The 27,392-nt window shown below is 44.7% G+C and overlaps 3 protein-coding genes across 5 annotated transcripts in view; 1 reads left to right on the top strand and 2 right to left on the bottom strand.

Moving 5' to 3' along the window:
• Window positions 1-551: 551 nt before the first annotated feature.
• On the bottom strand, window positions 552-4,096 carry Rpl15 (ribosomal protein L15). Its single transcript, XM_052734030.1, has 4 exons — window positions 3,994-4,096; window positions 3,344-3,525; window positions 3,048-3,184; window positions 552-2,169 (listed from the first exon to the last, which is right to left on the bottom strand). Exons 2-4 carry the CDS (start codon window positions 3,513-3,515, stop codon window positions 1,864-1,866), a joined length of 615 nt encoding a protein of 204 aa, XP_052589990.1. The 5' UTR covers window positions 3,516-3,525; window positions 3,994-4,096; the 3' UTR covers window positions 552-1,863.
• A 21-nt stretch (window positions 4,097-4,117) lies between these two features.
• Nkiras1 (NFKB inhibitor interacting Ras like 1) lies at window positions 4,118-14,916 on the top strand. Of its 2 annotated transcripts, none has more exons than XM_052734035.1 (4): window positions 4,118-4,230; window positions 7,910-8,020; window positions 10,620-10,861; window positions 14,428-14,916. In XM_052734035.1, exons 2-4 carry the CDS (start codon window positions 7,927-7,929, stop codon window positions 14,668-14,670), a joined length of 579 nt encoding a protein of 192 aa, XP_052589995.1. In that variant the 5' UTR covers window positions 4,118-4,230; window positions 7,910-7,926; the 3' UTR covers window positions 14,671-14,916. The 2 variants fall into 2 exon arrangements, with proteins under 2 accessions (XP_052589995.1, XP_052589994.1); XM_052734034.1 differs by having other exon boundaries at window positions 4,192-4,360.
• Window positions 14,917-17,490: 2,574 nt separating this feature from the next.
• The window catches only part of LOC128107731 (ubiquitin-conjugating enzyme E2 E1), a 53,405-nt gene continuing 43,503 nt past the window's right edge, over window positions 17,491-27,392 (bottom strand). For both annotated transcript variants that reach the window (XM_052734032.1, XM_052734033.1), the window contains 3 exons: window positions 20,314-20,446; window positions 19,276-19,423; window positions 17,491-18,270 (listed from right to left, as the gene is read on the bottom strand). In XM_052734032.1, the coding sequence (XP_052589992.1) occupies window positions 18,173-18,270; window positions 19,276-19,423; window positions 20,314-20,446 (379 nt within the window). In that variant the 3' untranslated portion in view covers window positions 17,491-18,172. The remainder of the gene's footprint in view (window positions 18,271-19,275; window positions 19,424-20,313; window positions 20,447-27,392) is intronic.

Below are 27,392 nucleotides of genomic sequence, written 5' to 3'. Positions count from 1 at the left end.
TAAGTCCAGTACAGTTTGGTCTACACAGCCAAATTCCAAACCAGCCAGGGCTATATAGATCTTTTCTCAAGACAAAAATAGCTTAAGTGTTAATGCATGCCTGCTATGATCCTGGTACATGGGAGGTGGAGGCAGGAGTTAAATGACAGCCTCAGCTAATTGAAACCACCTGAAATAAAACGAAAAACTTTAGCATTATCACATAGCATCTACTAGCATTCCAATTGTCTGGGGAAAGATTTACAATGAAGACCGAGTAACTAAGGGGGCAGACATAGGTCATTTGCTAAGGACTTTGGTTTCCAGCACATAGAAGGCCAGGATAAACTTGACAGGATCCCTCCAGCTGCTGTGTGGATAATGCTCAAGGATGGCAAGGACAGCAGGACTCTTCCCAGTGCCAAGCACAGAGTCGGAGGCAGTGCCAGGCCCAAGCAGTTCCCTAATTGTTAATATACTCCACTTTCTTTCAAATGATGCTGTCATTTCTACCTAATGGTATCTTTTGCAGTTTTTTTTTTCATTTGCTTTAACATAAAAGATAACATAGGTCCACTTGTTTAACAGACATTTATTACTTTAGTTGAACAACCTCTATACACAATGATTTGTTTTGCTGAATAGAAAAGAATTCTAGGTCCCAAGATTTTGAGTCTAGTATTTTCTGGAAATCAATAAAATCATCCTTTAAAAATCTGAAGAGAAAAAAAAAAAGTTTAAAGGCATCAGTTAGTTTTGTTTTTTTTTTTTTAAATCAAGCCTGCTAGCCCAGATCTGTGATAAGGGCAATTATCTATTTCTTCCATACTAAAATGTACTGTGGGAAACTAGTTCAAGGAATGGCACAAACAAAAATGTGGCGGTATGTGTGGCCTTTGTGAAATGTCAACAACTCCCAGGTAATATACCAGGGACAAGTAACCCTAGCCACTACCTAAGGGAAGACTGTAAACAATGAAGTCATACTGCCAACTGACTTTTCTTACCTCCAAGATGAACTGACTGGTCTAGGATTTACCTTTAACTACCCAGCCACCCTTTTTATGTGGCTAGTGGATAGAAGCTTCTTAGTGATTGCATACTAACTTCATCACAACTTTTTAAGTTTACTTGGTTGGTATTAACTTGAACCCCACATGGCACCCATCACTAGTTTACAAACCTTAAGGGAAACAATTTGCCCTTTCAAGGGCAACCTTACCATACCACCCCTAAACATGCCCCACCCCATCCAATTTTCAATCTCCAACTTCAAAATACACAGGTGCAAATACCCATTACTTGGCATCAAACTCATACTCCAGAGATCTAACAGAAAACGAAACCTTCCAATTTTACCTGATTCTTCTGAAAATGGGACACTGGATTCAATTTTCAAAATGTGGGTTGTAGCTGATCTCTTTTCTACGCATGTTCACAAACAGGTTGAAAAGCTTCTCTTCCTATTCATTTCTAAGCAAAACCCAACTCTAAAAGTTTGTACTCAAACTCCCAAGCAGTCACTTCAGCAAACTAGAAGACTGCATCATCCCAATAAAGCTGTAGGTTCTATCACATGCACCAAACACATCTACAGGGCTAGTCCTAGGACTCCTTTTACAGGATTTTACACACAGGGTACCACATGGTGTTAACACCATACACTTAAACCCCCTAAGTAGGTAATACAAAGACAAAAAGGTTATCAGAAACAAGACACACCATCACTTGTAGCCTTCAAACATTATTGCACTTTAACCGCTATAATTCCATAAAGCTTCATGACAATCTGCAGACTTATTTTAACAGACAAATAACAACTTTAAGCAGACATGACGTTCCTAAATTGTTTATTGGGTATGAATTTTACAAACATTACGTGTATTAGCGGTAACGATGGAGCTGCAGAGTATTGCGCCTTCTCCAGGCTGCACGTCGAGAGCCACCAATAGTGTGGTGGAACTTGTGGCCCTTTCCAAGGCCACGGCTCTTGCGGCCAGCAGATGTCAGCCCACGCATCTCTCTGTGCTTGTGGACTGGTTTGGTGATCCATTGGGTGTCAGGGTTTCTTCTGATAGCTTTATGGAATGGATCAATGAGAATAACCTCAAAAAATTTGTATGTGGAATCTTCGCCAACCCAGTAAGAATTCAGGACTCTCAGAGCCCCACAATGGCGTCCAGCTCTCTCCTAAAACAGGGTGAAAAGCCCAGTCAGTCTTATGTACTGCTCACAGCAGCTAATTACACAAAAATCCTTCCTTGGGTCAGAGACTGAAGCAGGTCAGGTCCCCACACACTAAAGACTAGCTCAAACGACAGATATAGACAGAAACACATCATTTCCCTCTTAATTCTAACTAAGACATATTGACACCAGGCTTGGAGTTTTGAGTACTGTCACAGCCCCCTTCATGGCCTTATACAGGAGTCAATGAATCAAAAGCTTCCACTTTTGCAAAGGGGTCTCTTATAACAGAACATAGCTTAGCAATCCAAAAGAAAAACTGTAACTAATCACACTGTGTTAGCAACAAAAGTGAAAGTAACATGAGAACATCTCAAAAATTGACTGCCTTTAAAAGTTTAGGTTCTTCAGAACCTAGTATATTAAAGCAACTAACAAAATAGAGCTTGAAAGATGGCTCAGCGGTTAAGAGCACTGTCTGCTCTTCCAGAGGACCTGGATTCAATTCCCAGCTCCCACACAGCAGTGAGCAGTTCTAGGGAATCTGACACTAACAGATATACATGCAGGCTAAACACCAATGCACATAAAAAAAATCTTTAAGAAATTTTTTAAAAAGGAAGTAAGCTGATAATGGTCAGGCTGCAGTGGATAAGTGTATTCAAGTTTCTGCAGTTCACTCTCTATAAAAAACAAAAAAACTTTTCAGTATATACTTAAGCACAGAACAGTAACAGTTTTGATAACAATTGCTCTTTGCCAAGGTTAAGTACAAAATACCTCCAGTCCCACCTGATACCCAGTTATGTTGGTTGCCCCATTTCCTCTTGCCCACAACCCTTAATGGGTTGCCAAGACAACCAGTACATCAATCCATTTACCTCAGCAACAGACTGAAGGCTTCGGGCAAACTTTAGCTGGTTAACACCATGATGGACAGGCTTGCCATAAGTTGCACCCTTAGGAACTGGGCGTTTGCGGCCACCACGACGGACACGAATCCTGTATATGACATAACCTACACACACAAACACCAACAAGTGAGATTCACTGAAGACTTCCCAATGCTTCCTGTTACATTTAGCTAAACTGACCGCGTGGGAGGGAGGGGGACGACTCCAAACCGAGGATTTCTGGGGCAGTGGGACCGGATCTCCCACGTCAGGACACCACGCACCTTGCTTGGCCTTGTATCCCAGCCTTCGCGCTTTGTCAGGCCGGGTGGGGCGGGGAGCCCTGTGCAGCGCCGAGAGCTGGCGGTACTGCCAGCAGCGGACCCTCAGGAGAAAGCGCATCACGTCCGACTGCTTCTTCCTCCATAGCTCCTGGATGTATTTGTATGCACCCATCTTGGCTCACCTTGAGAGGAAGCAGATTGAAAAGGCGATCGCTGTCAGGCATGACCAGAACTGCTCCGTCCCTTCCGGCGCCCCACCTTCCACGGACACCGAGAACGGCTCCGCACAAGCGGCACGGCGCCGCTGCCGACTCGGCTGGACCCATCGGCCGGGGCTGGCCGCAGGGATGCGACCGCCACCGCCGGCGACTAAGACCCGGCAAGCTTCGCCCCGCGGCCGGCCTGGCCAGGCCTCCGTGCCTCAACCCCGCGCCTCCTTCAGGCCCGGGCCCAGCGCGGATCCCGCCGCCATCGCGTCTCCCCTCCAGCCTCCCGGATGGCTGCGTCTTCGCGCCCTCTCCACCCCGCATCCTGACTGAACGCCCGTGGGAGGAAGCATCTCCGAGGCGGCAGGGCCGCCAGGGCCGGATGGCTGAAGACTAACGCGATTCGCGGCGGATAGAAACGCAAATACAGCCCAGCCAGCCTACCTGATGGCTGCCGCCAGAGGAAAGGAAGAAGCCTTTCTCCCACAATCCCTTTTGTGGCTCCGCCCCCACCTCGGCGACTCTCCTTCCGGTGGGGCGGGGTGGCCGCACAGTGCCTCATGGGGCATGTAGTTCCAACATCCAATCTGGTGGGCGGAGTCAGGCGGGACAGCAGGTCGCTTCCGGATGTCCTCCCGCTAGCTCTCAGCATTGCCTCTGAGCTTGCAAAGGCTGCAAGAGGTGAGAGGCGCTGAGCCCCGTGTGCGTCGCGGTGCGGGTCCTGAGGAGCCAGGTCCGGGACTGGCTCCAGAGCGGTGTCCGTGGGCCGCAGTGACCGGCGTGCCTCTGCCTCACTGCCCCGCAGTGTCAGGTTGGTGTCTCCGCCGGCTCCGCTCGGTGATCCCGGAGCAGCGTGGCCGCAGGACAGCCACCGGGTGGGCGTAGGCGCAAGTGGCTGCACGCGTGGGCCTCGCGCGTGTCCTTGAGCCCGCCGGGGACCTGCCGAACCAGCTGGTGGATGGGAGCCGGAGGTGCTAACGTCAGAACGCGGGGGCTTATTTTATGGATGCTTTTAGGATAGCAAATTGTTCATTTGTCAACCCCTCTTAAGTACGACTGTTTCAGGAAGAAATGCCCAGAATGCTGGCATTCTGCATTGCGTTCTTTATTAAGAAATAATGGTGTATTGGAGTTTTTGCAGCTCCAGAATTTTCTTTTTTCATATAGTCGTGCGGTTTTAATACTCTATTCTTGTTTGTGGCCAAGGTTCCGGAATCATGTTTACCTTTTACATCAATCTGTGACTCAGTTCATCTTTTAAAATAAATAATGGCTTTAGCATTGTAGGAATCCTCATCTGTCTTTTTTAAAAAAATTCAATATATCTATATATATCTTAATATGTGCCAGGCGCAGTCTCAGCTGTTGGCGCTGCAGCCGCAAACAACGCACAAGTTCTAGCCTCGGGAGCAAATGCTAATACTGAGCTATGTATTTAAGCTGGTGCCAAGGACACACATTAAGGGAGTGAAGGGGTATAAAGTGACAGTTGCTCCAGCATCCCAAGAGGGAGGCCCGCGTCAGCAGAGCCCTTGTTTGGGGGTATGTGATGTAGCCAGTGGAGCCTGGACATGGGTGGAAGTTATCTTCCAATTAATTGCCACGCTCCCCTTCTCCCTTCTTTTTAACACATCTGGTGTTGCTTGCTAGTTAGGACAGAGTGCTCAGGATAAGATTTCTTTTAGAGATCTCCCTGGGGATGGGAACAAGAGGCATCCGGTTGGGGGTGGATGGAGTGGGGGAGTACTGAAAGAGATGACTGGAAAGGGGTGCTTTTCCAGATCAGGTAGAAACCCGATGAAAGGGAAATGCCCATGAATCTACAAGGATGACCCCAGCTAAGACTCCTAGCAACAGTGGATAGGTGGCCTGAACTGGCCATCTCCTGTGATCAGATTGGTGACTACCCTAATTGTCATCAGAGAGCCTTCATCCAGTAACTGATGGAAACAGATGCAGAGACCCACAGCCAAACATTAGGCCGAGCTCAAGGAATCCTGGTGAATGAAGAGAGGGAGGAAGGATTATAGAGGGGTCAAGGACATCATAAGAAAACCCACAGAAACAACTAACCTGGTTCATAGGAGCTCACAGAGTCTGAAACAACAACCAGGGAGCCTGCATGGGACCAACCTAGGCCCTCTGTATAAATGTGACAGTTGTGTAGCTTAGTCTACTTGTGGGACTCTAACAATGGGAGCAGGGGCTGTCCCTAACCTCTGACTGGCTCTTGGGAACCTATTCCTCATATGGGATTGCCTTGCCCAACCTTACTTAATACAAGGGGAGGTGCTTAATATGCAGCTTGATAGGAGGAACTCCATTGATACCCATGGGAGGCCTGCCCCTTTCTGAACAGAGGAGTGGATTGGGGAGGTGGGACTGTGGGGGATAGGGGAGGGACTGGGAGGAGAGGAGGGAGGGGAAACTCCAGTTGGGATGTAAAATAAATAAAATTAAATAAAAAAAAGATTTCTTTTTTAGGACAGTCTTAATTTTTTTAAAGATTTATTTTCAGTCTATGTGTGTTTGCTTGCATGTACGTATGACCTAACTAGATGGCACAATGGTTGTAAGCTTCCATATAGGTGCTGGACCTGAACCCAGGTGCTCTGCTGGAGCAGCAAGTGCTCTAACTACTGAGCCTCTCCAGCTCCCAGGATCAGGTTTCCTGAGAAAATAACCACAAGTCTGTGAGTGTAGTTCCATGTTTTGTTTTGTTTTTTAACTTTTTAGGGGGCCTGCCACCCAGCTCCTAAATAAATCACACACGGAGGCTTAGTCTTGCTTATGAATGCCCAGCCTTAGCTTGGCTTAGTTTCTGCCAGCTTTTCTTAACTTCTGTCTATCCTGCCTCTGGGCTTTCCCGTTCTCTTACTTCTGTATCTTACTCTGTGGCTTGCTGTGTGCTCTGCTTTTCCCTCAAGTGGGGAGACTGTGCTGGCCCCGCCTTTTTTCCGTTGCAATATATTTAATGGCTCAAATAAAACACTTATGGAAAGATGCATCAGCAGGTAAGAGCACTAGCTGCTCTTTCAGAGGACCCAGATTCAATTCCCAGCACCGACATGATGGCTCACAACTGTCTGTAACTCCAGCTCTAGGACTTCTGACACACTCACACAGATACACCTGCAGCAAACACCAATGAACATTAAATTAAAAAAAAATCCTGGTGTCAGGAACAGCAGCCCAAGACCACCTGCATCCCTTGGTGGCTGGCTTCTGCCACTTTCCAGTCAGTCATCCCCTCTCTCAAACTTCTCTCAAACATACACTTGTGATAGATCTCCACCTCCATCTTGATCTCTGTCTCAAGGTTAATTCAGTCACACTTGCAAATGTCCTTTTAAAGTAAGGTCTCAAAGGTTTCCAGGGTTAGGATGGAGGCATCTTCAGGAGTCCATTTCTATAAAGTGGAGATGGGGAGCCATCTGCTCACCGGTTTAGAGGACCCTGGTACCCACATGGCATCTCAGAACTCTCTTTACCTCCAGTCCAGGGGATCTAATACCCTCTTCCTGGCTCCCACAGGTACTAGGCATGAGTATGGCGCACAGACATACATGCTGACAAAACACCCTTATATGTTAAGCCACTGTGTAGGTGCTGGGAATTGAACCCAGGTCCTCTAGAAGAACAGCCAGTGCTCTTAACCTCTGAGCCATCTCTCCAACCCCACCATTTGACATTTTAAAAATGACTTTTCTGGCCAGGTGGTGGTGACGCACGCCTTTAATCCCAGTACTCGGGAGGCAGAGCCAGGCGGATCTCTGCGAGTTCGAGGCCAGCCTGGTCTACAAAGTGAGTTCCAGGAAAGGCGCAGAGCTACACAGAGAAACCCTGTCTTGAAAAAAAAAAAAAAAAGACTTTTCTGTTGTTTTTAATGAACCATTTCCCTTTTTTACCTTAGCTGCCACTATCCTGTCTTTTGGAAAAACAAAAGCCTTAAGGAAAATGTTACCTTACTCATGGTAATCCTCCACCCTCAGCACTCTTTACTTTTATTCCAGAGTGCTGGGATTGTAGGCATGAGCAGCCATGCCTAGATATCAACATCCAAGGTGGTCTCTAACTTACTATATAGCTGATGCTGATCCTCCTCTGCCTTCCGAGTGCTGGGATTACACGCATCTCCTTTAGGTGTTTTTACAGTCTATCCAGATGATTTCTGTGGCAATATATAAGAAACTCTTCACAAAGAGCCTGGAGAATGGAGTGTGGAAAGATTATCTTATTCTGTATCACCCTTTTAATATTTGGAGTTTCCCCTGTATTACTGGTTCAACTTAAACTTTAAGGGAAAGAAAGGCTGTATTTCAGTGTGTCCAGTTTTAAAGTCCCTCCATTTTCTCCACAGTTTTGTCCTGAGAGAAGATGGGAAAGGGCTGCAAGGTTGTCGTCTGTGGCTTGTTGTCTGTTGGGAAAACTGCAATTCTGGAGCAACTCCTTTATGGGAATCATACCATTGGTAAGATTATCTTTCTTAGTTTCTTTAGATTCTGGAACTGGTGGAGGGCACTTGTTGGTCATGCTAAATGGTGTAAAAGGAGAATAAGTAGGGGAAAGAAAATTGGGTTTTGTTGCAATTCAACAGTGCTTGCTGCAGGTTATATAACAGGTCAGAAAAGAAATGGCAGGTAGACATGAGTAATATGAAAATGGGGTCCTGTGCATCTGCCCCAAAATGAGGTCTAGGAATCTTAGGGTCTCTGAGGTAGTGCCATTCTTCAGGCTTAGTGTTTTAATGCTGCTGTATAGGTTTAAAAATGAAGAAATGGTGCTGGGCAGTGGTGGTGCACGCCTTTAATTCCAGGAGAATCTCTGTGAGTTCGAGGCCAGCCTGGTCTACAAAGTGAGTTCCAGGAAAGGCGCAAAGCTACACAGAGAAACCCTGTCTCAAAAAACCAAAAAAATAAAATAAAAAAAAAAAAATGAAGAAATGGCTGTTTGCTACAGTATGACCTTGTTTTGTAAACTGAGATCATCTCATTCATTTATTCCTTCAATGAGTACACTGTTTCCTGTTTTCTTTATCATACTGCATGTGATGGTGCTTTGTAGAACTGCAGAGGTGAAGAAGATGATGTTCCTGGCACTAATGAGGTCATGATTTTGCTAAAGAAGACAGAGGTGTTAAAGTGAACTTAGGTTTATATAAAAGATTAGTAAATACAGATCTTTAGAGAATTTCTTTCTGGTATATAGCTTAGAGTATATTTTTATATTTTATTCATCTTTTGTTTGGTTTTGTTTTTGTTGTTGTTTTGTTTTTTTTCTCAATCAGGGTTTCTCTGTACCCTTGGCTGGAACTTGGTATGAGACCAGGCTGGCCTCAAACTCAGAGATCTGCCTGCCTCTGCCTCCTGAGTGCTGGGGTTAAAGGCGTGCACCACCCCCAATGGATGACCTTTGTTTCTATTCTAGCTTCTCAAAATAATATATAACAATTGTTGTTAAATCCGTATTTCAAGGGCTAGAGATGCAGCTCAGGGGTAAGCATGTATGAGGCCCTGAGTTCAGTCTCTAGCACTGCCAAAGAAGTTATATTTAGTGTTCACTTTAAGGTCTATGCCAACAGTTCTCAAACTCGTTGATGTCAGAATTTCCTTTAATCTCCTACCCTTTTCAGGTCAAGGGCAAACTTTTCTTAAAATCATATTCTTGAGTAGCTGGGAACATGGCGGCATGTAACTGCCTAAGTCAGGGCCAGTCTGGGAACGTGTGATATTTTGTCTAAAAAAAGGGAGTTTAAAGTTACTTCAGTTTAAACTCTAATGCATCAGCTATGAAAAGTGTAACTTAGACAAACCAAGGCTGTTTGGATTTCAATTCATGCATCCCTCTTTACAATTCTGAGAGCTAGGTTGGGTCTGGGCCCAAACTGGACACATGCAATTCTTCTGGAGATAACCTGGGCATTCTGCAGAAAACAGCCTATTCCCCTGTTCCAGCCTTGCTTCTGATGGAGGCCGAAGCTGCTGTTTAAATCAGCTTTTATCACTATCATTTAGGTATTAGTTTTTTTACTATTATAGTTCATAAAAATAGGTAATCTCACTGCCAAATTTTTATTACCATTTTTATATAGAAGAAAAAAATTTTACTTTTTTGGCAGACCTAATGCTAGACCAATTCTAATACCAGAAGAAAGGTTTAGTTTGTTGGACAAGGTCTTATATATCCCAAACCAGCCTCCAATTCCTACAGTTAAGGCTAACCTTGAACTACTGATCCTCCTGTTAACACCACCCAAGGGCTGGATATAAGTGTGTCACCTCAATGAGTTATGAGAAGAAACCTTTTTTTTTTTTTTTTTTTTTGGTTTTTCGAGGGTCTCTCTGTGTAGCTTTGCGCCTTTCCTGGAACTCATTTGGTAGCCCAGGCTGGCCTCGAACTCACAGAGATCCGCCTGGCTCTGCCTCCCGAGTGTTGGGATTAAAGGCGTGCACCACCAACGCCTTGCGAAACTTCTTTTTTGTTTTCTTGAGGCTGGCTGCCCTAGAAGTCACTGTAGACCAACCGGGCTAACCTTGAACTCAGAGAGATCCTCCTGCCTCTGCCTCCCAAGTACTAGAATTAAAGGTGTGCACTACCATGTCTGGCAGAAGAAATGATTTTTAAAAAGTATGTGTATGTATGGGTGGGTGGGGCATGTGAGCCTCTGTAGAGAGTAAAGGATGACCTTGTAGAGTCAATTCTCTCCTACCTTTTAGTAGGTCCCAGGAATTGAATGAACTCAGGTCACCAAGCTTGAGAGCTAGCTTGATGGTCCAAAGAATATTTTTAGAAAAACAAGATACATTCAGATGAATAACTACTTTTAATTTTGAAGAAATTAGTAAAGTACAAATTTGATTATTACATATGGTGCATGGGAAACCTAGAAAGCCTTTCCAGCCTCGAAAGGACAGGGAACTAGTGAATAACTGACCCTGGTTCTTTTTTTGAAACTGCGTAGCCTTGGCTGGCCTGGAATTTATAGCAATCCGCCTGCCTCTGCCTCCCGAGTGCTGGGATTACAGGTGTGAGCCACCATGCCTGGCTGACCCTGGTTCTTTTTAATCTAGGGACGGAAGACTGTGAGACAATGGAAGACGTGTACATGGCCTCAGTGGAGACAGACCGTGGGGTAAAGGAGCAGCTCCACTTATATGACACCCGAGGCCTGCAGGAAGGCGTGGAGCTGCCAAAGCATTATTTCTCTTTTGCTGATGGTTTTGTTCTTGTGTACAGTGTGAATAACCTTGAATCCTTTCAAAGAGTGGAGCTTCTGAAGAAAGAAATTGATAAGTTCAAAGACAAAAAAGAGGTAAGTGGCTATTTCAGATACCAAGTGTGTTAGAATTGTAGTGTAGGGTAGCATTTTGTGTAGTTCACACATTTCAAAACCATTCACTTGTATTGGCAGTATCTGCAAACACAGGGTATGCAGGATAGGCTGAGCCCCTTTAGCACAAGTGTGGCTTTCTGCCTAGTTCTATTTGACTCTACAATGTGTGCTTACCTAGCTCCCTCGCTCAGGTCCTGCGCAGCTCAGTCATGTGTGGGATCATTGCTTCTTCAGGCTTTTAGGATATCTGTAGCAAAATCAGACTCTTGTTATCCTCAACCTAAAAAAGCACATACAAGCTAATAACTAGTCATCAGCTCCCACCTACTTGGCACTGTCTTTCTGCCTGAAATTCTCTAATCACAGATCTTCTCTACACTCTCACCCAGCTCAGTCATCATCTTCGGAGCCATGTAGCACACTGGTTAATAGCATTGATAAATTGTTTTATCCCAGATTCTTACACTTTACTTACTTACTTGCTTATTTATTTATTGGTTGGTTGGTTGCTTTTTTCAAGGCAGGATTTCTCTATAACAGCCCTGGCTGTCCTGGAACTCGATTTATTTATTTGTTTGTTTGTTGGTTGGTTGGTTTTTCAAGGCACGGTTTCCTCAAACTGGGATTAAACATGCACTAACACACCCAGCTGATTGGCCATCTTTTAAAAAATAAGTTATGCTAAAGACTTATTTTATCTTTAATTATGTGGAGAGGGGAGCGGGGAGGAGTTATATGCACATGAGTGCAGGTGTCTGTAGAGGCCAGAAGAGGGCATCAGATCTCTGGAGCCAGACTCAGGAGCCACCAATGTGCCTCTGTCCTCTGTTAGAGCAGTATGTGCTCCTACCACTTAGTGGTGTTTCCAGTCCCAAAGTTGAACATTTTTTTGTTTTATTGCTTATCTTAGACAGGGTCTCCCTGTGTAGCCTTGGCTGGCCCTGAACTCATAGAGACCTACCTGCCTCAGTTTCCGGGGGGCTGGGACTAAAGGCATGTACCACTACACCTGGCCTTTTTTGTTTTGTTTTGTTTTTCAAGACAGGGTTTGTGTGTAACAATCCTGGCTATCCTGGAACTTGCTTTGTAGACCAGGCTGGCCTCGAACTCACAGAGATACGCCTGCCTCTGCCTCCCAAGAGCTGAGATTAAAGGCGTGCGCCACCACCTCTTGGCTACACCTGGCCTTTAAAGTAGTCATTTGAATACTGTGCTGACAATAGACATTGGGGGAACAAGATAAGGAGGGCTAGTGAGCAGGAGAAAAAACGAGGGGTAAGTAGGGGTGTCCAGAAAGCAAATGAAGCTAGCACTTATACAAAGCAGAAAGTAACCCCACTGTCAGGTTCTCTAGGTAGATCAGAAAGGTTGGGGACTGAAAATTGATGGATCTCTAATATATGGAAGTTAGGGCAAACTCTAGGCAACTAATGAGAAGCAGCCTGCTTGGAGGTGGGGACAATAAACACAGAAGCTACAGTAGCTCTTTGACTAGTTTTGCTATAAAGGAGAACAGGCCCGGGAGAAGGATGTGGCATTGGAAGTGTTTCTTTAGATAATAGTAACAGACAGGAGTGACTGGCTGGAGGAGTGATGGAGTGACACTCATCCTTGTCCAAGCAGCAAAGGATGGCTGGTTCTAGAGCCATTGAGATGAGCTGGGAAGACGACAGGTCAGTTCGCTGGTGAAGACGTTCTCTTCCAGTTTACTTTCTTCCTGTAAAACAGCAGGGGCATCAGCTAAAGAAGGGAAGAAGAGAAGTTGGAAAGGCCGTGGTCTGAGATGCCATCTAGCTGAAGAAATTAATTCAGCAATCTGTTGAAGGACATGAGCTGGAGACTGGGGTTATGAAGTGGGACCCCCACCCCCCAGCAGGGCTAAGAGTGAAATTTAACATAGGGTTTAGCATGTGGTGGTATAACTAGACAGGGTGGTGATGAAAATCCTCTGGGCTGGATGAGGGACTTTGGGTGTGAGGTAGACTGCAGCTAGAGGTAGCAGAGCCAGAGGGTGCATCGTAGTGTTGGTAAGAACGGCTGGAGTTAGGCATAAGGAGGAAGATAGGATTGGTGTGGGCTGCCTGGAATTGAAATCCTTCCCAAAGGTCTAGGGAGTGACCATGGGAGGGAATGATTGGTTAGGAGGAAATTATGATCATCAGAAAAATCAAAACCAAGAGACCAGGTTATAGAAGCATGTACATAAGGAAGGAGTGACATTGTTAGGACTATAACCACAGTAGTGATGGAGTGACCATGAAATTAGTCTGTGATAGGCAACAGCATGTGGGCTGGGGACTGGTGGGTGGGTATGTTGGACTAGGGGCACCAGCCTTCTGTATAAGTGTTTAGGTAGGACCCTGTGCTGGCTCATTTTATGCAACTTGACACAAGCTAGTCATTTGGGAAGAGGGAACTTCAAGAAAGTGCCCCCACCTGATTGGCCTGTAGGGCATTATCTTAATTGATGATTGACGTAGGAGGGCCCAGCTCATAATGGGTAGTGATATTCCTGGCTGTGGTACTGGGTACTTTTAGAAAGCAGGCTGAGCAAGCCACAGGGAGCAAGCCAGTAAGCAGCTCTCCTCAATGTCCTGTTTCAGTTCCCATTCTGACTTCCCTCAGTAATGGACTGTGACCCGGGAGTTATAAGCTGGAATAAACCCTTTCCTTCCCAAGCTGGGTTTGATCAGTGTTTTATCACGGCAATAGAAACCCTAGGACAGATGTGTTGGAGCACCGAAGAACTACGTACCTTAAGTACACTGCCTCCTCTCAGGACTCAGCAGTCGTGGGAGTACCCAGAGCTCAGGCCTTCTGCAGAGGCCAGGCACACAGCTGTGGTTCAGTGCTCTGCTAGGAAGGACTGCTCCACACTTGCTCTGCCTTTGGGGCTTTGGCACTGTGGTTCTGTGCTATGCTCTAGTCATGCCAAGGACTGCCTGCTGGTAGCCAAACTTAAATGCATGATTTACTTGTATTTGGGGTAAAATGTTCCTCTTGGCTCACAATTCAGAGGATATTTAGTAGGCACCTTTCAAGGACAGAATAACCAAGAACCCACTACCACTCTAGAGGTACAGAACTCTCAGCTCCGCAGCATCTTTACATGGAAGCAATGTAGTCATGGTAAGCCATAGTCCTAGACTGGATGGTAATTTCCAAGTCAGTTAACCAGAAGTTAGTTAAAAATATAGAATGTTTGTAAGTACTCAGAAAAAGAAGTGAGGTGATGCCTTCTCTTATTCCTGTCACATCTGAGGACACTCCCACCAGCCTAGTACTGGGGGTTAACCTAGGGCCCCGTGCCTCAGTCTTTTAGTTTTTAAACTTTGTTTTTGACAGGGTCTAACTAAGTTGCCCAAGCTGGCCTTGAACTTGCAATCCTCCTGCCTCAACTCTAGAGCAGCTGAGATTACTGGCTCTCACCTCAGTATCATTTAAGAAAAGCAGTCTGCTAAGTGGAAGAACGATTCTTACTTTCCATTTTGCATAAACTATTACTGACAGTATACTAGTGTGGTCTTCTCATTGTTTTCTTTCAGGTGGCAATTGTTGTGTTAGGAAACAAAATCGACCTTTCTGAGCAGAGACAAGTGGACGCTGAGGTGGCACAGCAGTGGGCGAAGAGTGAGAAAGTGAAACTGTGGGAGGTGACAGTGACAGACCGGAGGACACTGATTGAGCCCTTCACTTTACTAGCCAGCAAGCTTTCCCAGCCCCAGAGCAAATCCAGCTTCCCTCTGCCTGGGAGGAAAAACAAGGGGAACTCCAATTCTGAAAACTGAGTCAAGCCTTGAACCGTCTGTAGCATGGCACAAGGTTACAATTTAACATGGCCCTTTACAAAACCACCTCTGGGCCTTAGGGAACCCCTAAGTGGGAATTCAATGCACTTTATGTTATAATTAACTTAATGGGCTAAGTTATTATTGTTGGACATTTCGTCTTTATTTGAAACCTGTTCTTGAAATCACCATCTTTGTTATTTATGTTGCACTTGTCATTAATAGTAAAATAAAATTTGGAGAGTACGAAGTGTTCCATGGGACCCTTCTAGCCTGTCAGGAACTGTCCAGTCACTGTAATTTTATGCAGATTCCTTATTGTGGATATAACTTAAAAAAGGCTTATTACTGTATGTATGTGATGTGTGTATGCAGTCAGTTCCAGGGGTTGAACTCGGGTTGCTGGACTTGCATGGCAAGTACCTTTCAGTGGAGGAGGTTGATCAGGACTGGAGAGATTGCTGTTAAGATTGATGTTCTTGCTGGGTGGTGGTGGTGCATGTCTTTAATCTCAGCACTTGGGAGGCAAAGGCAGGCAATCTCTGTGAGTTTGAGGCCAGCCTGGTCTACAGAGTGAGTTCCAGGACAGGATCCAAAGCTACAGAGAAACCCTGTCTTGAAAAACAAAAAACAAACAAACAAAAACAAAAAAATTGATGCTCTTGCAGAAGACTCAGGTTCAATTCCTAGTACCTACATGGTGGGTCACAACCACCAGTAACTGATTCCAAGGGATCCAATGTCCTCTCTTGACTTCAAGCACTGCATGCACAGTGCCCATATATACATGCAGTGAAAAATCACTCATACACATATCTAAATTTCTTTAAAGGTTAATCACTAATATCTAAGATTATAAAACTTGACAATTGTTTTGTGTACTTAAATTGTATCAATAATGACAATTTGGATCCATATGAGTTAAATTCTTATTTCACAGAGGCTTTGCTAAATAGTACAAAAGTTATGGTTTTGCTTTGCTCTATTAAGTATAATAAGACTTAGTGTTAGGAAAAGTAGGCTTGTCATATTCAGAACCCTGTTTTTATTCTATAGCTAGGCCTGTGCTGATGATAAAACCAAATCCTAGAGGGTCTTCTTTCTTCTGAAAGTGGCTAGGCTGAAGGACAGGAAAACACCCTTTTCTTCTACTAACCCCGTCATATACAATAAAATATGTCAGGAACACTGAGCTACCATTAGTCCTAAATATTTATCTGAGTTAGTACTATAGTTTATGGAAGATCTTAGCCAAATGTGAATAGTGTGGGTCACTGTGTTAAAAAGCTTGACAGCACTATCCTAAGAACTAGGAAATAAGCTGCTTGGAGGTTTCAGCTATGAATCAACTTTAAGAGTGTATTAAGACCACAAGTAAAGTATGGCGTCTTCAATGCAGTACTTCACAGTGGCTGTCTCAGTCTAGTGAGTTCAAGCCAGCAGGACCACTGAGTATAACATCAGCATTGTTGCTGTTTGCTTTTTCTGTTGGTGGTACTGCAGACTGAACCCAAGGCTTCACGCTTCACGCACATGTATCATTGACCTTTTTACTTTTTGAGAAAGGGTCTTAATAAATTACTTAGGCAGAATCTGTGTGCCCTAGACAACCCTGAATACTGGGCTTACAGCCACCTGGTTTGCCCTGCCATCTCCCTTGAAAGACAGGGCTTGTTTGGACTATGTAGACCAGGCCAGCCTTGAACTCAAAGCCTTCCTCTGCTGCGATTAAAGGTGTGTGCCACTATGCCCAGTCTTGGCAATTCTTTTTTTTTTTTTTGAAGACAGGGTTTCACTTTTTTTTTGTTGTTGTTGTTGTTTTTTCGAGACAGGGTTTCTCTGTGTAGCTTTGTGCCTTTCCTGGAACTCGCTTTGGAGACCAGGCTGGCCTCGAACTCACAGAGATCTGCCTGGCTCTGCCTCCCGAGTGCTGGGATTAAAGGTGTGCGACACCGACACCACCACCACGACCACCACCACCACCCCCCCACCCGCCTTGGGCAATTCTTAAAAAAAAAAAAAAAAGTATACTTTTTTCTCTTTGATTACCACTCAGTTATTAAGTCACTTCTCTAGCCTGCCCTTTCAGGTATTTATTTCAGCTTTTCCTCTTGGGTATTGTATATAGATCTCTGCCAGCAGTTTGCTTTTTTCTTCTGACTGCACTTAGATCTTATGCTTTAATACAATGGAATTAGTTAGCATGTTTTAAAAATGATATAACGAACATGTTCTGGGTCAGTTTTCCTTTTTGTAAGAAATGATCTCATGTAGTCTAGGCTAGTCTCAAACTCAGTGTGTAGCTGAGGATGACCTTGAACTCTGATTTTTCTGGCCTCTACCCACATGCTGTGATGACAGGTATGTGTGCTACTATGCTCAGCTTTTACCTACATGGGTCTGGGGAAATGTGCAGCAGCAGCAGCACTGAGTCAGACTGCCCTGCAAAGCCAGTGGTGGCACCAGCTCACCAGGCAGCTCACTTCTTCTGTTACTGCTGCCACTGCATCCACAAATCAGATAATGCTTTCAGAAACAGGCATCGAGTTTATCTTTGAAGCTCAGCTGACTGTTTATTGTTTTTTTGTTTTGTTCTGTTTTCTGGTTTTTCGGAGACAGAGTTTCTCTGTGTGGCTTTGAAGCCCATCCTGGAACTCACAGAGTTCCGCCTGCCTTTGCCTCCTAACTGCTGGAATTAAAGGTGTGGGCCGCCACTGGCTGTTTATTGTTTTTCAATCGTCCTGGCATATGTAAGTCGTATGTATTCCTGAACCTGCTTCAGAAGCAAAGGCTCTACAGAGAGAAATGAACACGGCGGGGTCAGGGTTGTTCTTAATATTGTTTATTAGCACAGTAACAAATGCAGACGTAAGAAGTCTAAAACACATAACCAGTCCACTGAGCAGTTCCTATTCCTCACCTACGGTTAACAGCTTAAGGTATTTCACTACAGGTTTCCACAGATCCTGATTCAACCTTTAAAGTAATTTGCATATGAAATAAAATACATTAACTACTTGTTTCCTACATGGTGTCTCACAGCCAGGTGTCCATCTTATATATACGAGGTAATGATCTCTACAAACTGTTAAATACCATTGTTTCCTTCTAAGAAGGAAAGAGACAAATTCCAACTTTTTTAAACAAGAAAATGGGACTTTACATAAACGGCCATCTGTGTAACCTATAAAAATTTAAGCTGATTTTGAAATGACAGTAGACTACGGTCAATGAAACCCAAGTGTCTACACGTACATTCTTCCCTGTTGGACTCCAAGTCAGCTAATCTTGCAAAACTGACAGCTCGAAAAGTCACTATTACCAATTTGTCTACTGTAGCAAGATACCTTAAGTTACAACAAAATCTTAGGAAGTAAGACTGAATAATATCTGTTATAGAAATACCCTACTCTTTACCAACTCCCACCCTCCCCCACCCTTTCAAAATCATAAGCAGCTCTCTTCTGTGACAGACAGATAATGTAAGAACTGAAAACCCAGTTTATGTAGCGTATCTCTTGGTCCACTGTCTGGCCATTCTGTCGTGTTCTGCTCTGTTGGTCATATACTGAGTGGCAATACTTCCCACCAAAGGGTCAGCTGGAAGAAAAACATGTAGATTACTTTGGAGAAAGAAAATCAGACACTTTGGATATTAACACACAGCAAACAGTTATGACCATGCCCTATGCCTGAAACACTCACCAGGGTGTTTTCTTCTAATTGTTAGAAACAGTTTTTAAAAAGATTTACTAGATGTGTATGGGTACTCTGCCTGCATGCTATAGATGCAGGCTGCCATGTGGGGGCTGGGAACGGAACCCGAGTTCTCTGCAAGAACAATTGCTCTAAACAGATGGGCCACTGCTCCAGCCCCAGCTTCTCATCTTTAATAGAAGTCAAACAAGGAGGTTGGGAGGAGTCTTGCTAAAAAACGGAGTGGCCTGGCTATATTTTCTTATCCTACTTCTCTCCCAACAGTGACACTCCTCTCCTTCATGTGTGTGACCAAACTTACAAGTCTGGCTGCCCAAGGCTCCGGGACCAGCTCTGCTCACCACTTAGAGCACTGTGGATGCTGTAAAAACCTTTGTGGCTGGTGCAATTGACACCATCTATTGTACTCTGTATGCCTAGAAAAGGCCAAAACCCAGACCCCCAACTAAATGTGGTTCTCTGAAAATGGAATGCCTAATTAAATTTGTATGTTTAAGCAGAAAAATAAATCATTTCTTTTTATTTTAAAACAGTTAGTCCCAGTAAGATTACAATTCTGAAATAATTTCTTTTTATTTTAAAACCATCAGTCCCAATAAGATTATAATTCTGTAATTACCAAGTACTTAGCAGAAAAATACCACTTTCCAAAGTGAGAACATAGCTATGGGGCAAGTGGTTACTGAACCACCACCCAAACAGGGAGGCAACAGAGCCACTTACCGGGCCTCAGTGCTGGACATACGAGTAGGAAAGCAGCAACATTTTCCAACTAGTGAGCTAAACTCTTGATTCAAACGTCCTTTGAAAACCTGGTCTTAGTTTATGTGGAAAACAAGTACCTTTTCATTTAGTGAGAAGTACAGTACGGAAGACTGTTGACCTTACCAGGATTGCAGTCTGTAAGGAGTGAGCAGATAGAGAGGAGGACCTTCGAGATGGTTAGTGCTGGGCTCCAGTTGTCTTTCAATATGTCCAAGCAAATAACTCCTTGGCTATTAATATTACAGTGATAAATTCTTGTACGAAACGTAACCTAAAAATAAGGTTATTGTCAAGCAGCATTCCAGGAGGAGACTTTTACTACATTTCAGCTGACTAATCCACAGCTGACTGTGAGGTGACATAGCTTGCTCACACCGTCTCCTTTCATTTGAAGGCGATGCCCATGTCAAAGGCTAAGGGAGTTCAACACTTCCTCTATTCTTAGGGTGTTCTCTTGTCTTTCTCTTCTTTTCTTTCTTTCTTTTTTCTACACAGGGTTTCTCTGTGTAGCCCTGGCTGGCCTGGAGCTCACTCTGTAGACCAGGTTGGTCTTGAACTCACAAGAGATCTGCCTGCCTCTGCCTCTGCCTCCCCAGTACTTGGATTAAAGGTGTATACTAACACCACCCAGCAGGGTTTTTCTTTTTCTTGATCAGGCTAGCCTTGGACTATGCATCCCAGACTAACTGCAAACTTTTGATCCTCCTGCCTGCTACCATATCCAGAGTGTTGGGATGACACGTTTGGCTTAATTTTAATGTTTTCAGTATGAATACTTCTAAGTTTGAATTGTTGGTTGTTTGCTGACCTCTTGTGTTAGCTGGTAGTAATACACTGCTTTTGAGTAAGCTTCAAATCTAATAAACTTGACTATAAATAGCACAGGTTTTAAGCACTTACCCCTAGAAATGCCTATTGCTAACTGAGGAGCCAACTCAATCAACAATCATCATATTCAGTTAAAACTAGCAAACACTGTATACTCAAGAAGCTGAGATCTTTTCTGACCCATACATCAGATCTAGACTGTCTACCTAAATCACTAAAATGGTAGGACACCAACACAGCATGGAAGAAATCTAGCTTTCATGATTGCATTTTTAGAACTTCAATGTGTCTCTGACAGAAACAGTCAAATCTGAGAATACACAGATTTCTTACCTTTGGAGGCTTGAAGGGATATTCTGGTGTAAATGTGATATCAAGGAAGAATACACCACCTTCATACACAGACCCCGGAGGCCCGAGAATGGTTGATCTCCACTCATAGATGTTGTCACCTTTGGGACCAGCACTGTGAAAAATAATACACCAGCAGATAAAGGATGGTGACACTGTCTCAGAAAAGGAAAGAATCCCCTACCCCCATCCTTTTGGGTTAATGTCTGGGTTCTCTTCATAAGGACTGTGGTATAAACTCATTCTCCATCAGAAAGTGAGCCATGACAGAAGAACATCCAGTCCATGCTAAGTCCAGCAGCTATAACCAGATAACAGCAACTAAAGACATGTCTTAGGAGCTAATCTGATGACGTCAGATCTCAAAGACAGTCTCAGTGCATGTGTCTCCTTTCTGCAGCTTCTCTGCCTTAGAACTCAGCTGTTTGGGCTATGGGCTCTCTTGGTCCACGCACTCTATTGGCTTTGCTGGTTTCTCTCCTGGCCTCTTGGTCCATGGCCCCTCTCCTGTTTGCTCCCCCACCTTTCTCTCTCGTCCCCTACCTCCCCCTCCCCTCTCCTGGTTCATTCTGCTGGCCAGGTTCAGTCTGGACTCTTTCAGATGCCTCTGCCTGTTCTCCCCCTTTTTTCTAAAACCTTCTCCTCAACCACACCTAGGACAGATCATGTCCTCATTTCTCATTCAGTGACTAACAAGTTTTCTCAGAGCTACATCATCTCTTGTAACCATTTCTAGGACCAAGAATCTCATTTTCTGACCCATAGACTGACTCTTCCTTGTGCTCTATCTCCATAATCTTTGCCCTAACTAAAGTGCTTGGCCGAGTTTGGACCCTGGTGGGGCTGGTCAGCTAGCCAGGCTAGCAAATTGGTGAACTCCAGATTGAAATAAAGACCTACAACATAGACTTCAGTCTCCACGTGCACACGCATGAGCATGGACAGACAGACAGACAGACAGACAGACAGACACACACACACACACACACACACACACACACACACACACACACACACACTATTGCTTTAGCTAATAGATTTCTAAGCTCCTCCACTTCTGGTTCCCTGAGACAGAGTAGTCCAGGCTGGCCTGAAGTCATGATCCCCCTGACTCAGCTCCTACAAATGCTGGGTCATCTGTAATCCCAACTTGGTGACTTTACTTTTTACTCTATAAACTAATGAGTGAGAAAGGAGAATGTCAAGTATGTAACCAGTTTTCACTTCAGTGTTAAACTAAACACTAATGCGTATAAGCCACTAACCAAACCCTCTTGTTAAATATGCATGGTTACACCCTCACTTGGTGACACTATCCTTCTTAAACATTTCACTGGCTTCCAGAGGGCTTTGTATTCAACACCTCAACAAAAGTGGTGACGCTTACCCTCCAATTCTAAGACCTACGAAGAGTGTACTACACCTACCTGCTCCTGTCAGTCAGGAAAGTACTATGGCAAGAACAATTGGGAAATAGTACACTGCATGCAGGCAAATGGCAATGGAGCAGACAAAACTACTCCCCTCAGTCCCCCAGACAGGTTTCTCTGTGTAGCTTCCCTGGCTGTCCTTGAACTCAGAGATCCACCACCTCTGCCTCCCGAGTGCTGGAATTAAAGGCTTATGCCACCACTACCTGGCTCAAAACTGCAAAACTGCCCTTTTTAATACACCAGATTTGCTCAAACTCTCATGAATGCTCACGTACAAGGCAGAGTGCCAAATGGCCATGGTTTGGGGGCTGAACAAGACTGTCCCCCAAAATTTATGTTAACTGATTCAAAGCAGGCTTGGTCTTTTTCAGATGAGGGGCAGAGATGAAGTGGAAGGGAGAGGGACTAAGAGGCCTCCTGTGGCTACACTTCCTTAAACCCCACCGCACAGTTTCTTCCCCTTCAGATTGAAGTTAGGATGAGAAAAGGGAGAAAATAACATGACAAGAGTGAGCTTTGCAAAGAGAGCAGCTGGGGGTGAAAACACTGAATACCAGTGACACCGGGGTTTTAAAACACAGGCCTGACCAAACTGGGATGACAGCATGCAGCACAAGCTTAGACACAGACCTGAACGTTGACCCTGTGACCCCAGCAAGGTCCGAAGCCAGTTCAAGCTCTTGTCAGACTCAGCAGCGTTCAGGAACTAAAGGAACCTCGGGAAACCTAAGACTGGCTCACAGGTTTGGACCCTTGGAGACAGTTAGGTCAAGAAGGGGGAAGTCATTCTGGAGGAGCTTAGTGCCCTTCTAAGACAGAGCTCACCAGCAGAATACTAGCTTTTTACCTGCCACATGAGGGCAGTGCAACAAGACAGCTGTCTGGAAACTAAGAAATGATTTCTTACCACATTAAGATTGCCAGCACTTAGGTCTTGGATTTCCTTTAAAGTTCAATCAACACTATTCCAAACTGCCTTCTAAAAATATTCATTGTCAGGTTGGCAAGATGGTTCAGCAGGTAAAGCTGCTTGCTGCCGAGCCTGAAAACCTGAGTTCAATCCACAGAACCAGCTCTTCACATACATGCAGACCAGGCTGTCCTTGAACTTGGAGATCCATCTATTCTGCCTCCAGAATGCTGGGATTAAAGTCATGTGCCACCACAGCCAACATTATAACTTTTTTAAAAATAAAAATACTAACCACAAGGTGCCATACTTTAAAAAATAACAAACTTGATAATGCTAAGAAGCCAACCTAGAAAAAATAAGAGGGTCAGTACCCTAAAAGTGACATGGCCTTTTTAAACAAAAGCTTAGCAATATGCAGACTCTAGAGAGCAACTGATGGGTCTCAAACTTGACTGACCATCAGAATAAAACATGGAACTAAAGGCTCCTTAGCTCCCTTGGAAGATGGTGCTGAGTTTAGAGTATGTAAAGGGCACTCCAGAACCTGCATGGAGATACCCCTGCTGCTTCTCCTATAGGCAGTTCCCATGTGGACACAGGACCACTTGGTACACAACTAGAAACCCAAATCAAGATTGTTCCTTTATAAACATGGGAAAGGTGGAAAGAAAGAGAGTTACGAATCTGGGGACTCAATATAAATGTTTTGTAACAAAGAAAAGGCTATGTTGCGTATTTCTGTTATACTTCAAAAAATGAAGAATGAAGGTGGACTATATATCCGAAGCTGCCCAAGGAAAAGGTCTGTTCACACTCTCCTCCCTTCAGCCCTCTCTCCTGAAACAGTATCACTGTGGTGTCTAGACTGACCTCACACTCTGGTGGTGATCCTCCTGCCAAGGCCTCCAAACGCTGGCATGACAGATACGCACCACCACACCCAGCTGCCCATCCATTTCTTGCTAAAATGGCCGAGAAGGTTTACACTCAGGTCAGCTAAGTATATTTCTACTAGCCTTCTGCCCCTCCCCTTTGTTGTGTAACACAGGCTGACTCTGAACTCAAGACTCCCTGCCTCATCTTCCGACAAGTTGGGACTGCGGTGCCCACACTCCAACACAGTTTCTTGCATTAACAGGAAAAACTTCAGTTTCCACAATAAGAAACTCAACTGTCACCAATCCAATGGCTACACTAAGTGAAGTTCTGACCTGAGAAATGGAGCACAGTGCTTGATTGAGTCTACCCTGCCTGCCTTCACAAGTCATCTCAAATTTAGCAGTAAGGGGTGTGTGTGTGTGTGTGTGTGTGTGTGTGTGTGTGTGTGTGTGTGTGTGTGTGTGTGTGTGTAGGGCAGAGGTCAACGTTAGGTACCTCCCTTGGTTGCTCTCTATTCTTTGAGATAGGGTCTCTTCTTGAGCCTGAAGCTCCCAGATGCAGCCAGGTTAGTGGAGAAGAGAGCCCTGCCAGTCGGTCTCTGCCCCACCCTCTCAAGTGCTGGGGTTACAGATGCGTGCCGCCGCTACACCCAGCAGTTATGTTGGGACTAGCAAGCCCTGTTTCCACCTCATCATGCCCAGCATTTTTACATGGATTCTGGGGGGATCAAAGTCAGTTCCTCATGCTTGTGAGGCCAGCTAGCACTTTATAAACTGAGCCAGGAATATGGACCTGCTAAAATTACAGTCTGTCTGAAACTAACTGAAAAGAGACCACGGTTTGCCTTCCAGATTTTTTTCATTAAAGAAAAAGTAAGATTTACTATTTATTTAAGTGCATGTGTATGGGTCTGTACGTGTGTGTGTGTGTGTGTGTGTGTGTGTGTGTGTGTGTGTGTGTGTGTGTGTTGGTGCCAGTGGAAGCCAAAGAGGGTGTTTGACTTTCTGGAGCTGCAGTTACAGGTGGTTGTGAGCACCTGAGGTGTGTACTGCGAACTGAACTTGGGTCCTCTGGAAGAGCAGCAAGTGCTCTTAATTAATGAGCCACCTCTTAGCCCCACTTACAGATTTTCTTAAACAGACATTTAAAGTTTCTTTGCAACCAAAATATGGTTCAAAACAAAATTAAAGTAATAAAACTCTTTACAAGGCAAAAACAGATGCTTGTTTCTTGTCAAATATATCAAGAAAAGTAGAAACTGCTTCTACTTTAGACCTTATCTTTTTTATTTCTACAATGGCTTCTGACCTAACACAGACACGGCACCAGGAGCGGGCACAGTGAGACACAGCACAGTTCTGCTGGGGCAGCCAAGTCTGCGGACGGCCAAGCAGCAGCTCCACTGAGTTGACAAAGGGACTCTGCACCAGCAGCTTTCCTTGTGACCCCATGGCACATGCTCGCCTCGTTAGTGGGACATTGCTGACTAGAGTTCCTGAAACTACCATTGCAGTACCTTCTGCTCAACACACGTGGCTTAAAGAGAATGTAAACAGCACCGATGAGTAGTTCAGTCATTTAAGATACAAGCCTAAAAACAAGCCAGCAAACAACGCCATGGCAAGAACAAAACAAACCTGTCACCGGTGCAGTCCGAGTAGGACCGATGTGCTCTCTGGGCTGACCTAAACTTTTCCAGTATAAAAATTTCCACAAAAACAACTTCTGTTTTACAGTAATTTTTGTGAGTCCTCCCTACTTCCTCCCTCCAAGCCCTCTGCAGCTCTTCCACGTCTACAGTCAAGCCAGCTACATCCCAGTCTTCAAACGAGAAACCCTGAAGCAGAGAGTTACAGTCCATTTTCAATCTGTACTTGTAGCTATCAACTTTAAAGTGTTATCAGAAGACAGCACCTTGGCTTTCAGACACACATTTCTGAGGCAGTTTCATAAGTTTACCATCTTTCCTCTTCCACCTCTGAGGGCTGAGATTATAGGTGTAGGTTTAAGTCTAAAGACTTAGTTATCTGCTTTCAAAAAACAGAGGTCATGGGGTTGGGAAAGAGGACAATGAGGCTGAGCCAGAAGCAGGCAGACAGACATCAGCAGGAAGTGAGAGTAAAGGGCAGTGCAGTCCAAGTGAGCTAGCATGCTTCAACAGATCCCAAGCAATTTCTGGCATCCATGCTCTGATGGCTACTCCATAAAGTAAAGAACCAGCATCCCCAGGGAGCAAGAGGCTGTAAAGACTGCCAATTGGCTAGTTACTCCATGGATCTCCTTTACAGGAGTTTCAAGACAGCGAGCAAGCTGCTTATGTTAAGCACACCATTCACACACAACACTCCACCCAATGCCACATTTCAAAATAAGTCTCAGGGCAGTGGGTGATAGCTAGAGGCTAAATGAAATCTTCAACAGTGTCGCAGTCATTTCTGGATCGTTACACCTGAGAGGGAGGAGGGTACTGCTAGTATCTGGCAGATAGAGATGCACTACTAAGCATCCTGAAGTGCACCAGACAGAGCAAAACACAGAATCACTTCAGCCGTGGATTCCAACAGTGTTGATGCCAGGAAGCCCTCCCTATCTTGGAGAACATGGCTCAGGGTCAAGCTTGGGAAGGATAGGGCTTTAGCTGGTCACACTAATAACCAACATTATTTTACTGCTCTGGGCCTACTATAGAAAAAGAAATGCATGTGGATATTATTGCTGTTGGATTTGCACATACTCTGAATGTCCTATGAACTTGCTACTCAAAATATAGTCCCCAGGAAAAGAAGCAATGTCAACATCGCCTGGGATTTTGTTAGGAATGCACACAGCAGACTTCACCCTAAACCCAATCCACTTGCTTTTTAACAAGATCCCTAAATGATTCATTTTTGTTTGTTTTGTTTTGTTTTTGTTTTTGTTTTTTGAGACAGGGTTTCTCTGTGTAGCTTTGTACCTTTCCTGGAACTCGCTTTGGAGATCAGGCTGGCCTCGAACTCACAGAGATCCGCCTGCCTCTGCCTCCCGAGGGCTGGGATTAAAGGCGTGTGCCACCACCGCCCGGCCCCTAAATGATTCTTGAGTACACTCAAGTTTAGAAGTTAACAGTGGACATTAAGTGGTGATAAGAATTAGTTTTCTAATATTTTACTTTGAAGTTATTGTACTGTAGCTCTTTCCTCCCTCGTCTGTAACTCTGCAGTAAGACAGATCAACGCTCAAAAATACTTAGTTCTGCTGGATGGCAAAACACTCAAGTCCACAACTGTCTATATTCCCTGACAAACACTATTCAAAACCCATTTCTGAGCTGGGTAGTGGTGGTGCACACCTTTAATCCCAGCACTTGGGAGGCAGAGGCAGGCGGATCTCTGTGAGTTCGAGGCCAGTCTGGTCTCAAAGCAGGACAGACAGGACTGTTACACAGAGAAACCCTGTCTCGAAAAACAAAAACAAACAAAAAACAATGAAAAAAACCATTCCTTTTTCTTCTCCTACCCCCTTGAGACAGAGTCTCTCACTATGTAGGTCTGGTTGTCCTAGAACTCACTAAAGCAGGATGGCTTCAAACTCAGCAGAGATCTGCCTGCCTCTGCCTCCTGAGTGCTAGGACTAAAGGCTTGAGCCACTACACCTGGCTCAAAAATCTATTTCTTAGCCGGGCGGTGGTGGCGCACGCCTTTAATCCCAGCACTCGGGAGGCAGAGCCAGGTGAATCTCTGTGAGTTCGAGGCCAGCCTGGACTACCAAGTGAGTTCCAGGAAAGGCGCAAAGCTACACTGAGAAACCCTGTCTCGAAAAACCAAAAAAAAAAAAAAAAAAAAAAAAAAAAAAAAAAA

The sequence above is a fragment of the Peromyscus californicus genome, unplaced genomic scaffold, assembly GCF_007827085.1.
Source record: "Peromyscus californicus insignis strain IS unplaced genomic scaffold, ASM782708v3 Scaffold_12__1_contigs__length_115047231, whole genome shotgun sequence".
Classification (NCBI taxonomy): domain Eukaryota; kingdom Metazoa; phylum Chordata; class Mammalia; order Rodentia; family Cricetidae; genus Peromyscus; species Peromyscus californicus.
Note: the sequence above shows the minus strand (reverse complement) of the source record. Positions and strands in the feature narration are given on the sequence as shown.

Coding starts and splice junctions, on each gene's coding strand:
- Rpl15 (XM_052734030.1), bottom strand. CDS start 3,515: ATGGGTGCATACAAATACATCCAGGAGCTATGGAGGAAGAAGCAGTCG. Junction 3,185..3,343: donor GGGATACAAGGCCAAGCAAG/GTGCGTGGTGTC, acceptor TTGTGTGTGTAG/GTTATGTCATATACAGGATT. Junction 2,170..3,047: donor GCCTTCAGTCTGTTGCTGAG/GTAAATGGATTG, acceptor ACCCTGTTTTAG/GAGAGAGCTGGACGCCATTG.
- Nkiras1 (XM_052734035.1), top strand. CDS start 7,927: ATGGGAAAGGGCTGCAAGGTTGTCGTCTGTGGCTTGTTGTCTGTTGGG. Junction 8,021..10,619: donor TTATGGGAATCATACCATTG/GTAAGATTATCT, acceptor TTTTTAATCTAG/GGACGGAAGACTGTGAGACA. Junction 10,862..14,427: donor AGTTCAAAGACAAAAAAGAG/GTAAGTGGCTAT, acceptor GTTTTCTTTCAG/GTGGCAATTGTTGTGTTAGG.